Genomic DNA, 15,585 nt, shown 5'->3' with positions numbered 1-15,585 from the left:
TTAATTGTCCCGATTCAGCCGACTTTCGGACCAATATTTTTCTCGCCTATTTCTTTACAGGGGATGTTAAGAGAAGGAACAGGGGGAATTTTTGAGATCCCAACCATAGGATTCAAATTCCTTTCCAAAATGTTTTTTCCTTCATAATTGTCGCAATAACATCGCGTTTGGCTCTATTGGTCGAGAGGAATCAAGTGGAGATTGTGGCTTTAATTGTCTTTATTGTCACTATTATATTTTAGCATATTACAATATAAGCGCGTTCTTATTTTGCAATTCCCTTCAGTGACCTAATAGAAATTATAATGAATATATTTAAAAACTTGAAAAAATTATTTTAATTTAATTTTCTTATTTGTCGTCTTGTATTGTATATATATACCTATTGTATATATATATGGATTTTTTACTTTTTACTATATGAATAATATGTAAAATATTACCAATATGTTATATATGAACTAAAAAATCAGCAATGATACAGAAAGATTATTCTTACTTACTTTGCATCTGGCATAATATTATTTCTATAAATAATTAAATATAAATTTTCAATTTAAAAAAATTTATTGTGAATATATATAATGAATAGAAAAACTTGCTAATAGTTTGTACTTATTAGATCAAGATACAGAAAATCGCGTATTGTTATTGCAAAGGTATTTTTTGCTACAGAAATATTTTGCAGCATAGCAAACTAGATTATTTAACATTGAAGCCAACAATCTAAATTATTTATTATTGATATATAAGTAGTGATATATTATTATTTAATTTCTTACCTTATTATAATACACTCCTGAGATAATTAACAAAATAAATATATTTAGACTAAAAATGAAAAATTCGACATTGTAATGGCTTATGTAAGTTAATATACGTGTCAATAGAAAGAAATAAATCGACCAAATTAACAATATGTACAGTAAAGAAAATCCTGCTTTCCGGCGACTTGTCGGAAATTCGACCACTTTTATTTAGGACACATAAGTATTGTAATTATCAAAAGTGGTTTTAAAATTGTTTGAATATTATTGCTCATTACATGTCCTATTTCGTTTCCGGACTGAACAGTCGTGTCACACTAAATGATAGCACATATTTATAATGTCAGAATACATAAAATAATCGATCGATTGACGTTTACATACCGTAAAACATTTATATAATTCAGAATATAGATTTGATGTTTCTTTTATAATGAAAGTAGAAATGTTTTTTTTAAATATTCTTTATTATTTTTCCCCAAAGGTTTTGTAATACAATAACATATATTTAGTGATTTTATCAATTAATGAATATTAATATTAAATATTATAATATAATATTTTCTGAAGAATATAAAATAAATAAAAATTTCGTACAAATAAAAATTATATCGAGTCAAACGCATAAAACTAAACTATTGAAAAAATAATTTATAATGAATACATAGTGAGAAAATAATTAATTATGTATAATAAAATCATAATAAAGATTCAGAATTTAAAAAATTATTGTCGCCAAAAAGTTCAAGAGAGTGATTTATATATTCTAAAAACGCCCCGGCGGTGGATACACCGGTGCCAGTGCCGCGTACGCTGCTGGTGCCGGGTATGTGGTTGCTGCCGGATATGTTGTTGGTGGCGCGTACCCTGGTGTAGCGTACCCTGGTGTAGCGTACGCTGGTGGAGCGTACCCTGGTGTAGCGTACGCTGGTGGAGCGTACGCTGGTGGGGCGTACGCTGGTGGAGCGTATACTGGTGGAGCGTGTGCTGGTGGAGCATACACCGCGTACGTCGGTGTAGGTAATGCTGTCGGAGGATATGGTGGAGCCATTGCATACATGTATGCTGGTCGCGCGCGCGTGTTACGTTTTCTTCTTTCTCTATTTACTGCCCGCCGAACCGCTTCGTTTACTTTCTGTAAAAATAAAGATTATAAGCATACTGTGTGTGTGTGTGTGTGTGTGTGTGTGTGTACATACACGCACACAAATCAAATTTATTTATGTATGAGTGTGTACATATATGTACATACATATATACAGGTTATTGTAATTGTAACAGAGCAAAATAAAAAATGTGATAAGAAAAAAAAAGATGTGGACAAAAATCAGTAAATTACAATGCAAATTCTACAGATCGAATAAAAACTGTATATGTGCATGTATATATATAAACACACTGAAATGATTTTATTACAGATGTTTTACTTATTATAAATAAAAAAATATCATTTGTAAAAAACATAAAAAAAGTTAAAAAAATTTTAATATTTGCAAAATCATTATTTCTCCAAAAAATGTAGTACACACCATTTTTCTAAAGAACAATGCAATGAATAAAAGAAAATGCAAATGTTTCAGTTTTATATGAAACAATATTTGTTTCATAAAAGCTGAAACATTTGCATTTTCAATTTTTGTTTCATAAAAAACGGAAACATTTGCATTTTTTTTATTCATTGCATTATTCTTTCAAAAAATGTGTACATTTTTTGGAGAAATAATGATTTTGCAAATATAAAATTCTTTTTCAATTTTATTTATGTTTTTTACAAATAATATTTTTTAATTTATAATATTTTTAAAAACTCTGAAATAAAAATTATTTCAGTGTGTTTATATATACATGCACGTATACAGTATTTATTCGATTTGTACAATTTGCATTGTAATTACAATTTACTGATTTTTGTCCATATTTATTTCTTTGCTTATCACATATTTTTTATTGTGCACTGTTACAATAACAATAGCCTGTATATATGTATGTATATATGTGTACACACACATACATAAATAAATTTTATTGTAGACTTGTTATAAAATTAGCCCTTTATACAAAGCGTATATATTCATATATTTATCAACAAAAAATTTAATTTAAAATATATATTTTTTAAAAAGAATTAGAAAAAATTATTTCAATAATTTAGTGCAATAAAAATAACTGCGCGGTCAATTTTACTACAAAAATTAATTACCAACCTTTTGCATTAGTCTATTCACCGCGTCGTTCCTCGGTGGGGCTGCGTCAATCCTCGGCGGGGCTGCGTGGGCTGCGTCGTTCCTCGGCGGGGCTGCGTCAATCCTCGGCGGGGCTGCGTTGTTCCTCGGCGGGGCCGCGTCTATTCTTGGCGGGGCCGTGTCTATTCTTGGCGGGGTCGCGTCTATTCTTGGCGGGGCCGCGTCTATTCTTGGCAGGGCCGCGTCGTTTCTCGGCGATGCATTATTAGTCGATCCTCCTGAAAATTTAAAATTATTTTGGTCTAATTTGTTTTCGACAAAATAAATACTAAGACTGCGATCGGGACGAACGATCGGAATATCGTTGTTCTATATTTCACAAGAATAAACATTGAATATTTCGAAGCATTCATAGCGTTTTTTCCGATCATAGCCTAATATATATGTATATATGTATATATGTACATATGTGTGTCTGTGTATGTATTTATATATTTTGTAATATTGTCATGAAAGAGGAATAATGTGTGTGAGAGAAAAAGAGAAAGAAAAAAAATAGAGAGAAAGAGAGAGAAAAAGAAAGGAATAGAGAGAAAGAGGGAGAGAGAGAGAGAAAGAGAGAGTATATGTGTTACAAAACATGGACACATTCTTTACCCGCGCAAAAAGAAGTCCTTATTTTTCTCTCCTTGTCCTTCTATGCTGTTTGAGACATGTATGCTAATTTAAACTATATAGTTCCATGAGTCTAGTTATGTATATATATCTATGATAATACACTTATACATGTCTATATATTGCATACAATTTGTATAAAATATTGCCGTACACACACGCACTCTCTCTCTCTCTCTCTCTCTCTCTCTCTCTCTCTCTCTTTCCTTCTTCCTTTCTCTTTCTCTCTCACACACATTGCTATTTCGTGACAATATTACAAAATACATAAATATATACAGACACATACAGGCATACATATTATAACCGTATGGCGCGGAATTCGCAGCGAATATCCATTCGTCGCGGAAGGAGAAAAGTCTCCTGCGGAATATCGGTTACCTTCGGCGCGATCTCTCCGTTCGATCACAAAAAAAATTTTTGCAACAAACAAAAAAAAATAATAAAGAGAAATCTAAAATCTCAATTTAGTTGGGCGCCAGGTGCGGCAGCCGCACCGTCTCTCAATTAATAAATTCGCGGGACGCTAAGTCTTAATTTCCTCGGACCTCTTGTCCTAGCCCTTTCGCGGGCGTCAATCACGGGAGAGAGAGAGATCGCGACGGCAACTTTCCCGCTCGGCTAGCCTCTGTGCGGGTAAGGGTTCGGGTGCGTGGCGGCAAGAAATCACCCTAGGAATTAAAGTTAGTAAAACATATATTTAACTTTGGTTCACAAGACACATGAGTATATAATATAAAGAAATAAGCGGCGTGCACAGACGCACGATTGAGAGTTCGGTGGGGCACTACGCCCGGTGGTTCGCCGTGCCGAGTTATGAATAATCTTTAACAAATTCGCGGCAACAAAGTAGGGTCCCCAATAACGAAAAGACGATTAATTAAATCGGCGACGCGCCACCGGGTATATGGCTCCACGCCGCGGGCGCGTGATCCGCGCGGTATGCGCGACAACAAAGGGGCCGGCGTAAGGGCGCACCGCGTGCGCCGTACATAATTTCCACACACAAAATCAAACGTAATCACGCCTTTTCGTTTAAGCCTTTACAACCTCAATACTTTACAACATTAATACTTTACATTATCAATACTTTAATGAGCCTGAAAGCGTTTATGAGCTCTTTGATTTTCGCTTCGAACAATAATCGGCAACGCGTAAATCGCGGTAATTTTCGCGCGACAATGTTACGCGCGAAGACTGTCCACGCGGGAGAGAGAATACGCGAAAACGCAAGAGAGTGGATGGGTCATAGTTTCACCCAATGGAGTTTCATTACGTTAATACCGTGACTCGACGATAAAACGAATCTCTCGTAATTCTATAACTGGCCGGCAACTAAGTCCGGCATACTCTCTTAACGATAAGTAATTCGGGACCCATCCACCCGGCTACCTTAATTCGGCGACAGCAGGATGACCACGTCGTCTCACCAGTCCTATAACGATCCTTATCGTCCTCTCCTCTTTCGCTCTCCCTAAGTTGCGCTTCCGTCTCGGGACCTCCGCTCTCTTCGGGCGCTCGCTAGACAGTGCCGAACCGGGGGCCCTCAGGAGACACGTCGGTGACCCAATTATGTAGATAGGCCACTCGCGGCGCTATCAGGTCGGCCGCGCGCGCGGCCTCGGTGATCCTTGCGGCCGCGCGCGTAATTATCCTTACCCGCGGAGTCCTGATCCGCGGGTTGCCCTTCGTAGGCGGTCGTCGCGGCAGCGCACGGCAGGGCCGCTCCTGGCTCTCCTTCGGGATTCCGGAAGTCCCGGGGGCGGCAGCTCTCCTGCCGGCGCTCCGTATGCGGGGACTCGGGTGCTTGTTGCACCCGAGTGGCCATCCCCTGTTCGCCCCTGGAAGGTACAAATTTTCAGGCAGTGGCACCTACTCCGTTGTCGGATATTTGGTGAAGAAATTTTAACTTTGGGCTTACCGGGCATGTCCCTGACGAAGGGGGTCCCCGTCGTCCTGCTTCCTATGCCTTCCCTTTTCTCCTCCAGGTTTTCTCTATCGGCTGAGACTCGTCGCACATCCTGTCTGCCGCCGAAATAATCCTAACTCTCAACAAAACAACAAAAAAAATATATGGAAACGCGTAGCAGCGGGTTCGCGTCCGATCCCGCGCTTTTCGCACGCACGCTCTCTCTCTCTCTCTCTCACTGTCTCGGGAGAGCAGAGGTCCCGTGCCCTCCCCCGATCGGGCCATTCAGCCCTTGTGACGGACAATTTCAATTTGTCACGTCACAACTCCCCCTTTCCAGAGGAGGACCGGGGGAAAGGTTCCGACCAGGAACCGACGCCGTCATCCATTCGCCTACTACTTACGTACTGGGTACCTGGAAATGATACCAGGGCGATGACTCGACAGCGGCTGATTTCTCTCTCTCCGCATCGACGGCTTTACTCTAATAATAGCGGTCATTGGTAGAGCGAACGGTCTCGCTCCAATGTTCACGTGGCACATGCAAAATTCGCAGAAGGGACGGACAAGAAAGGTCACTTAGCAGAGTACGATTAGGTGGGCCGGAGGCCTCTCTCCTCGTTTATTAGTTATATTTATACAAAAAGAAAAGCCTCAACGGCAACCAATCGACAACAATAAAAAAAGAAAAACAAAACTAATAAGGGTTAAAAGAAAAAGTTGTTCTCCGGAACGGCAACTAGGTGGGTGGTCCTCGGCGACCCAGATGTCCCTTGTCCGGGTGATAAGGGCCCAAGTCGGCCCAGCCAGGTCCACACTGGGGGCATGTCCGCATCGTCACTCCTTGTCGTCCGCAGCCGTAACAGTACGGAGTGGCTCCTCGCGGCAGCGGGCAGTTGGAGTAGCGGTGGTCTGATCCTTGGCAATTCCAACAGACCATCGCTGCGCGGCTTGCGGAGCGGGGACGAGACTGGGACCGTTGGCGGTCCTCCCGGTCCTTCGTCCTTTCCCGTTCGGTCTTTTCCGGGGATTGCGTCCGGGCGAGTCGACGGGCCGGGGAGCGGCTGTAATCCCGCTCCCGATCCCGGAGACCGGTCGGGCTCGTTCGTGTCGACGGGCGGTCGGATCGCGGCCCTCTCGGGGGCGATGATTGTCGCACGGCTGCCGCTGGCGCTCTCTGGCCTGGCCGGGGCGGCTCCTCGGCCCTCGGGGAAAGAGGGCGCAATCCGCGTCCTCGGCCCCGAGGTCGGGGAGCCGGCATTCGGTCGTCGGGTCCGGGGATATCGTCGGCTTCACCCGGCCGCGAAGGGTTTCCGTCGTCTTCCGTCTGGATGGCGACGGAGCGGGTCCTCGGTGGCACCGGCGGGCTCGTCTGGGTGGCCTTCGTTGCCAGGATCGGTGCGACTTGGGTGCCGAGGTCTCGCATCTCAACCGCCTCGGTTTGCGATGCCTGATACCGCGTCTCGTAATCAACACCGAACGCCGCGTAAAAGGCGTGGTACCGGGACCACGGTGGTTCGGTCTGTTGGCCGGTAGATACGGTGGCGGGAAACTCCCGCACCACCGCTCCCCTGGTGGTATACCGGCTTCGTCGGTGTTCGGCGATGAGTTCGCCGATCTCAGCCCAGATCCCCGGGTTTGTCCTCTCGGCCTGGTCCAGCAGGGCCGCGTTGCGCTGGAGGAAAGTCCTCAATAAGCCCTCCATCTCTCGTCGTTCTTTTATTGCCGGCAACTAGGGTTCCGACAACTATCTAAAAGCGAGGAAGGTGATAGGGTTTGAGGTCTTTTGCATGTACCTTTGAAACGATTCTACCCTTTACATCGGTGAGCTCATAAACGACAGGCGATAATATTTTGCTAACTCGAAACGGTCCATGAAACTTTGGCACTAACTTGGCGGCAAAATTTTTCGACGCGGCTGACAGTACGTGCTGTCTTTTGAGTACCATATCGTCGATTTTGTACGCGACATCGCGGTGTCTCAGATTGTAATACTGTGACTGCTTTTGATAGGCTTGTTCGAGATTCTCGGAAACCCAGTCGCGCAAAGGCGCAATAGCCTTCATACGATCTGACCACTCAGCTGGGTCTCTACGTTGTATGTCGACAACTTCATTATATCTTGCGCGTATAGTTTTCGGAGGCCATAATTCTCGTCCGAGGTTCAAAAACGCGGGCGAGGTACCAATCGAGGAGTGATGAGCGGTATTGTACGCAAAACGAAACTTTCCCAAGTGCTCATCCCACTCTCGGTGATCCTGCTCGATAAACGCGACTATCATCGTCTTCACGATACGATTCACGCGTTCCGTCGGATTCGCTTGGGGATGATACGGGGGAGTGTTAGTAATTGTGATTCCGTAATCCTTTGCGAAAGATACTAGGGTATGGTTGACGAATTCTGTCCCGTTGTCGGTCAACAGAAACTTCGGCGTACCCCATCGCGACACGACTTCGTCTAACGCCTCGACGATTTTCTTACCGTTAGCTGCCCTTAGCGCGAAACACTCGATCCATTTTGTAAATAAATCCTGGATAACGAGGGCGTATGTGAAACCGGACTTACTTCGAGGGAACGGTCCCATTACGTCGGCAGCTACTACGGTCCAGGGAGCGTCGACAACGCGGTGGCCCATTAAACCCGCAGGACTGGCCTGTTCTACCTTAGTTCGTTGACAAACCTCGCACCGTTTCACATAGTCCGTGATATCTCTAAACATGTTCGGCCAGTAATAACGAACGGCTAATCGGTGGTAGGTTTTCTCAACCCCGAGGTGCCCGGATCGCGGTTCGTCGTGTGCCTCTCTCAACGCGTCTCTCCGCAACTCTCTAGGCAACACGAGTTTCCACCTATCCAGATCCTCGACGATCTCCGACACGACCGGCTTCGGTCGACAGAAATATAGTTGTCCGTCCACTATTCTCCAATCGGTAAACGGACGCGCTTTCGTGGCGACTTCCGTAAGACGCTTCTTATACCAGGCATCGTTCGTGTTCGCGTTTTCTTCGACATCTACAGCGGCGACAATGGGAATCTCGGTGTCACCCTCGAACATTCGCGACAACGCATCAGGCACGTGATGTAGCGCGCCTTTCCTGTGTATGATCTCGTAATCGTACTCCAAAAGCTCTAACGCCCATCTCGCGAGTCGACCTGTTGGGTTCTTTAAGTTGTGAAGCCATCGCAGACTGCTATGATCGGTAATCACCGTGAATTTATAGCCCTCTAAGTACGGTCTAAACTTCTTTATAGCCCAGATAACGGCTAAGCATTCCTGCTCCGTCACGGTGTATCTCTTTTCCGGATCGGCTAAGGCTCTACTCGCGAAAGCGATTACGTGTTCTTCCTCGTTAATAGTTTGCGTAAGCACGGCACCTATTCCGACCGAGCTAGCGTCCGTCTGAAGGACGAACGGAATGCTGAAATCGGGTCGCGACAACGTGGGCGCGGCAACGAGATACGATCGAATTTCCTCAAACGCGTGGACCTGTTTGTTGGTCCATTTCCACGGCTGATCTTTCTTTAACAGGCGCGTTAGCGGTTCGCTCCGCGTCGCGAATTGAGGAATAAACCTCCGATACCAGGACGACATACCCAGAAATCGTCGGAGTTGTTTTAAATTCGTAGGGGCCGGGTACTCGAGAATCGGCTGTGCCTTCTCCGGATCTACTGATAATCCCTCCTTGCTCACAATGAAACCGAGATATTTAACTTGTGCGCGGCAAAATTCGCACTTCTCGGGATTGATCGTTAATCCGGCAGCGAGGATCTTTTGCAACACGCGATCCAGCCATTCTAAATGCTCTTTGAAAGTTGGCGTCACGATCACAATATCATCTAAATACGCAAAAGCATGCGGTTCCATCTCCGGTCCTATCAGTCGATCAAGTAACCGTTGAAATGTCGCGGGCGCTCCCGTCAAGCCGTACGGCATCCGCGTAAACTGATACAGGCCTTTCTCCGGAACGCTAAAGGCGGTAATTTCGCGGCTTTCATTCGCGAGGGGCACCTTGAAAGTAAGCTTGGCTCAGGTCGATCGTCGAGATGTAACGCGCCGAACGCAGTTTGTCCAGTATGCCGTTCATATTCGGCAGCGGGTAGGCGTCCTTTTTCGACACGTCGTTTACCTTCCGGAAATCCAAACAAAAGCGATACTTTCCGTTGGGCTTTTTGATCATCACGATCGGATTTGACCATTCGCTATGCGAGGGTTCGATTATCCCGGCGCGCAGCATTTTATCTACCTCGGCGTGAATTGCTTCCTGTACCTTCGGAGATACGAGGTAGCAGCGCTGCCGGATCGGCTTATTTTGTCCGACATCTATCGTATGCTCGGTAAGCGAAGTGACACCGGGATTCTCAACAGGGTCCGGCAACCGCTCTTTAAGAAATCTACCTAATCTTTCGGTTTCCGACGGGGTCAGTTCCGAGAGTCCACAGCACGTTTGCGCAGATCCCTTATTATTTAGAAAGGGGTACCTGCACGTTGATTCGTCGGCGAAATACCATTCCGCGGCAGCAAAGTCTACTATTACCTTAAACGCGCGCAAAAAATCGACTCCTAATATACACGGGACGGCTAGGCTCGGCAACAAACACGTGGAGACGTCGCGGCTTCGACCTGCTACTTGAAGCGTAATCTCTGCTTCTTCGCGTACCTCCGCTAGCTGTCCGTTCGCGGTTCGAATCTGCGTACGATGATCGCGGTTAATCGGCGATCTCAACCGGCGAATAATTTTTATGCCCGCGGCTCCGAGGATGGTTCTATTTGACCCCGAGTCGATCAGAGCGCGTAAGGTTTCGCCCCCCAGCGAGATCTCGCAGTACGGGAGCTGCGACAGCGTTCGAGCGTCGTCGCCGAGTGAGCTGGACGACAAGCTAGAGGCCTCGCTCGTGGCTTCCGCGCGGGCCTTTTCTAAGTATTCCGGGATCACCGGGGCCCGCCCTAGTGATTCCCGCTTTCGTTTCCCGCACATGCCGGGCACGTTCGGACGGTAACGTTTGTTTTCCCGCAACGATAGCAATATACGCGGCGCGGCTCAGCGCATTCGCGTGCGATATGGCCGGCCTTGTCGCAGTTCCAGCATTTGCCGGATGATTTCGCAGAATTCGCGTGACTCGAGGACGCGACGTTACTCGTGGAGGCGGCAGCCTCACTATTCTGTCGTGCGGAATTAGATTGCGCCTTCGTCGCGCGAGCGGCCTCTTTTCGCGCGCGTCTCTCGGCACGCTTCTTTCCTGGGAGGTCATCCGTCAATCCGATAGCCGCGACCGCGGGAGTTTTCTTAGAACTCTTCGGCGGTGCCCGATACGCGAGATCCGGGAATATCATCTGTTCCGGCGGCGGAGGCGCACGATATCGACTAGCGGCTTCGTACCCCTGCTCCACTCGCGTAGCCTGACTCTCCAGTGAAGCAAAATCGTAAAAGTCGCGGCGCTGAACTACGATTTGCAACCGCGGCAACATATGCCGGTGAGCCTGGTTAAGCTGTTCTTCCAGACTCCACGGCGGACTCAGTCTCTCAAACATCGCGCGAATACAAGTAAGAAAATCGGCAATCGACTCGTATTCCCCCTGCGTGCGTCTCTGTATGTCTTCGCGTAACGCGAACTGAAAGTCCGGACTACCGAACCGCGCACGCCACGACGTTTCAAATTCCTTCCAAGTCCGCCACCGTCCGCGCTCGTTCCGATACCAATATAAAGCCGTGCCGTTCAAAAAGAAAGGGATACACTTGAATACGTCGGCATCGGTGGCCGTGAATAGGGCGCGACCCTCCTCGATACGCAATAGGAAGGCTTCCGCGTCGCAACCTCGAGCGCCGGAGAATTTAAGGTTCCACCGACGCATCATCTGATATACGTCGGTCGCGGAATCGGTACGACGCGCGGGCGCACGAATTTCCGGTTCGCGTCTCGGCAGCTGTAGTAACGGAGGCTGCAAGAGATGCTCCGCGAAATCCATTCCCGGGGTCCGAACTCGATCGTCCTTGATGATCGTTCCGGTACTCGATTCGCCCGATGCGCGATCGTCCCCGCTATCCTCGCCTTCCGTTTCCGGAGTCGGCGGCGGCCTCCACCCTAATTGCTCGCAGCGAACGGCTTTGGTCAGCCGCGCACGCAAGACGGGTAATATTCCTTCCGTTTTCAATCCGCGGCATTCTAATTCTTCGCGCAATTGTTCTAACGATAATTCGTGGAGTCGCGCGACTCGTTGTTCGGCGTCGGAATCCATGGCAAGGATCGTTGTTCGTTCGGCCGTGGACGCGCTAATTGCCGGTCCTCGCGAATCAATCTACCGAGGCGTCGTATTATTGGACCGAAGACCGATCAGAGAACATACCCAAAAAAAAAAATATTTTCCGCCAAGCAAGGGACGAGAAAAAAAAACTTTTCCGAGAACGGACACTCCAGCTAATACCCTGAAATAAATATTTGCTTCACGGCTGTGAACTTCAGAACGTAAACATTCGGCGGCAATAATAAACGGATTAGTCGTCGAGAAGCGATGAGCACGACGGAGGACAATAGGGCCACGTCAATATAACGCGCGGTGTCACGACCTATCGAGAAAATAACAAGTATACACAACAGCGTCACGCTATGATATGCTAACGCGAGCGAATTCTCGAACAGCCTATGAGTCGCGATCGGATTCTTTCTCTTAATGAGGTTTAATTCCCTAGCCCCAATCAGTGCTGTAATTTCATGGATCGTTTCCGCACAATACAACGTGTCAATCGTAAACACTATATAATAGCAATTATCGCTGAAAGAAACGGATTATCGCACATTATAAGAAACACATTTTATGATAATAAAGCATTTATAAATAATGAGCACATCTTATATATGTTCGGCAGCAGACACCTCTCTCTTTATTTCATATGCTTCTATTTAATTTTATATAAATGGTAGATATTTATTCGATCCGTACTTGATTACTTGATAAAAGATTATTATGATCTCAAAAGTTTATATTAATGGAAACTTCTTTGCTGTTACAAGGGGAGCAGCAACAGGATAGAAAAAAAAATTTAACCATAAGGGACGACAACTGATTGAACTCTCTCTTGGAAATACGAGAAAAGAGAGAGAGAAAAAAAAAAGTATATATATAATTTTAAAGTTATCAGTAATAATTTTTCATCATACGCTAATAAATTTTGTAAATAAGTTATAAAATTTTCTATTGAGAGAGTGTGCGCCGGATTACAATTTCAAACATACAAGAAAAATTTTCAATTGATACATAATTCCGTCAAGTACATGTTTAGCCGAAGAAGAAAAAAAAATGTTTGTTCTCGTAATGTTAGTTTTCCCCCAATAGTTCCCGATAAGTAAAGGGAGAAAGCGAGAGAGAAAAAAAAACTTCTCTCCTTCAAATTAGCTCGTCGCAACAGATATCTTCAATTTTCCACGAAAGTTATTTTTTTCGCGAAAAGAAAAAAAAAAGAAAAATTTTTTCTCAGTCTTACGTGATGTCGTTAACGTCAACGCAAAAAAAATTTTAATTTTTCGATACTTATTTTACTCATAATAATTTTACAGAACTTTATCTTCCCAAAAATCTCCCAACAAAATTTTCCAACATTTATTAATTTTTGACGAGCCAATTTCCTATCTCCCCTTAATTACACACAAAAAAAAAGAAAACTTTAATCCTCTGGTGAATTTCAGTTTCTTCGCCACGCACCGGGTCTTCAGGCCCCCACGTTGGGCGCCAATTTATAACCGTATCGCGCGGAATTCGCAGCGAATATCCATTCGTCGCGGAAGGAGAAAAGTCTCCTGCGGAATATCGGTTACCTTCGGCGCGATCTCTCCGTTCGATCACAAAAAAAATTTTTGCAACAAACAAAAAAAAATAATAAAGAGAAAACTAAAATCTCAATTTAGTTGGGCGCCAGGTGCGGCAGCCGCACCGTCTCTCAATTTATAAATTCGCGGGACGCTAAGTCTTAATTTCCTCGGACCTCTTGTCCTAGCCCTTTCGCGGGCGTCAATCACGGGAGAGAGAGAGATCGCGACGGCAACTTTCCCGCTCGGCTAGCCTCTGTGCGGGTAAGGGTTCGGGTGCGTGGCGGCAAGAAATCACCCTAGGAATTAAAGTTAGTAAAACATATATTTAACTTTGGTTCACAAGACACATGAGTATATAATATAAAGAAATAAGCGGCGTGCACAGACGCACGATTGAGAGTTCGGTGGGGCACTACGCCCGGTGGTTCGCCGTGCCGAGTTATGAATAATCTTTAACAAATTCGCGGCAACAAAGTAGGGTCCCCAATAACGAAAAGACGATTAATTAAATCGGCGACGCGCCACCGGGTATATGGCTCCACGCCGCGGGGGCGTGATCCGCGCGGTATGGGCGACAACAAAGGGGCCGGCGTAAGGGCGCACCGCGTGCGCCGTACATAAATTCCACACACACAAAATCAAACGTAATCACGCCTTTTCGTTTAAGCCTTTACAACCTCAATACTTCACAACATTAATACTTTACATTATCAATACTTTAATGAGCCTGAAAGCGTTTATGAGCTCTTTGACTTTCGCTTCGAACAATAATCGGCAACGCGTAAATCGCGGTAATTTTCGCGCGACAATGTTACACGCGAAGACTGTCCACGCGGGAGAGAGAATACGCGAAAACGCAAGAGAGTGGATGGGTCATAGTTTCTCCCAATGGAGTTTCGTTACGTTAATACCGTGACTCGACGATAAAACGAATCTCTCGTAATTCTATAACTGGCCGGCAACTAAGTCCGGCATACTCTCTTAACGATAAGTAATTCGGGACCCATCCACTCGGCTACCTTAATTCGGCGACAGCAGGATGACCACGTCGTCTCACCAGTCCTATAACGATCCTTATCGTCCTCTCCTCTTTCGCTCTCCCTAAGTGCGCTTCCGTCTCGGGACCTCCGCTCTCTTCGGGCGCTCGCTAGACAGTGCCGAACCGGGGGCCCTCAGGAGACACGTCGGTGACCCAATTATGTAGATAGGCCACTCGCGGCGCTATCAGGTCGGCCGCGCGCGCGGCCTCGGTGATCCTTGCGGCCGCGCGCGTAATTATCCTTACCCGCGGAGTCCTGATCCGCGGGTTGCCCTTCGTAGGCGGTCGTCGCGGCAGCGCACGGCAGGGCCGCTCCTTGCTCTCCTTCGGGATTCCGGAAGTCCCGGGGGCGGCAGCTCTCCTGCCGGCGCTCCGTATGCGGGGACTCGGGTGCTTGTTGCACCCGAGTGGCCATCCCCTGTTCGCCCCTGGAAGGTACAAATTTTCAGGCAGTGGCACCTACTCCGTTGTCGGATATTTGGTGAAGAAAATTTTAACTTTGGGCTTACCGGGCATGTCCCTGACGAAGGGGGTCCCCGTCGTCCTGCTTCCTATGCCTTCCCCTTTCTCCTCCAGGTTTTCTCTATCGGCTGAGACTCGTCGCACATCCTGTCTGCCGCCGAAATAATCCTAACTCTCAACAAAACAACAAAAAAAATATATGGAAACGCGTAGCAGCGGGTTCGCGTCCGATCCCGCGCTTTTCGCACGCACGCTCTCTCTCTCTCTCTCACTGTCTCGGGAGAGCAGAGGTCCCGTGCCCTCCCCCGATCGGGCCATTCAACCCTTGTGACGGACAATTTCAATTTGTCACGTCACAATATATATACATATACATATATTAGGCTATGGTCGGACAAGACGCAATAAATGCTTCGAAATATTATGTTTATTCTTGTGAAATAAAGGACAAAGATAAAATAATCCTAAAAAAATCATAAAAATGAAAAAGTCAGGCCATGTTCAAAAGAAGGTACTCAAAAATTTAAACGATCTAATAATAAATTATCACGAAAAGTAACTGATATGTTATTCAAGGTGCCAGTTCAAAGTGAACATACGTAAAGTGTATATTATCTAAATTTAGTAATAATATATTACCATGAAAAGTAACTGTGATATTTTATTCAAGGTGCAAGTTCACATTGAATATACATACATATAAGTAAAACTGATTACAATTTGATTCTAGAAAATAAGTGCGATAT

General features: G+C 45.7%; 1 protein-coding gene across 1 annotated transcript; it reads right to left on the bottom strand.

The window, feature by feature from the left end:
• Positions 1–1,284: 1,284 nt before the first annotated feature.
• LOC114934915 (uncharacterized) lies at positions 1,285–5,553 on the bottom strand. The gene is made up of 4 exons (XM_085483177.1): positions 5,547–5,553; positions 5,285–5,466; positions 2,972–3,319; positions 1,285–1,902 (listed from the first exon to the last, which is right to left on the bottom strand). Exons 1-4 carry the CDS (start codon positions 5,551–5,553, stop codon positions 1,534–1,536), a joined length of 906 nt encoding a protein of 301 aa, XP_085339303.1. The 3' UTR covers positions 1,285–1,533.
• Positions 5,554–15,585: the final 10,032 nt, after the last annotated feature.

Source organism: Nylanderia fulva, unplaced genomic scaffold, assembly GCF_048542155.1.
Source record: "Nylanderia fulva isolate GAGA-0341 unplaced genomic scaffold, ASM4854215v1 Scaffold232, whole genome shotgun sequence".
Classification (NCBI taxonomy): Eukaryota; Metazoa; Arthropoda; class Insecta; order Hymenoptera; family Formicidae; genus Nylanderia; species Nylanderia fulva.
Note: the sequence above shows the minus strand (reverse complement) of the source record. Positions and strands in the feature narration are given on the sequence as shown.

Coding starts and splice junctions, on each gene's coding strand:
- LOC114934915 (XM_085483177.1), bottom strand. Junction 3,320..5,284: donor CGCGGATCAGGACTCCGCGG/GTAAGGATAATT, acceptor TGTGAAATATAG/AACAACGATATTCCGATCGT. Junction 1,903..2,971: donor TGAATAGACTAATGCAAAAG/GTTGGTAATTAA, acceptor TTATTTTTACAG/AAAGTAAACGAAGCGGTTCG.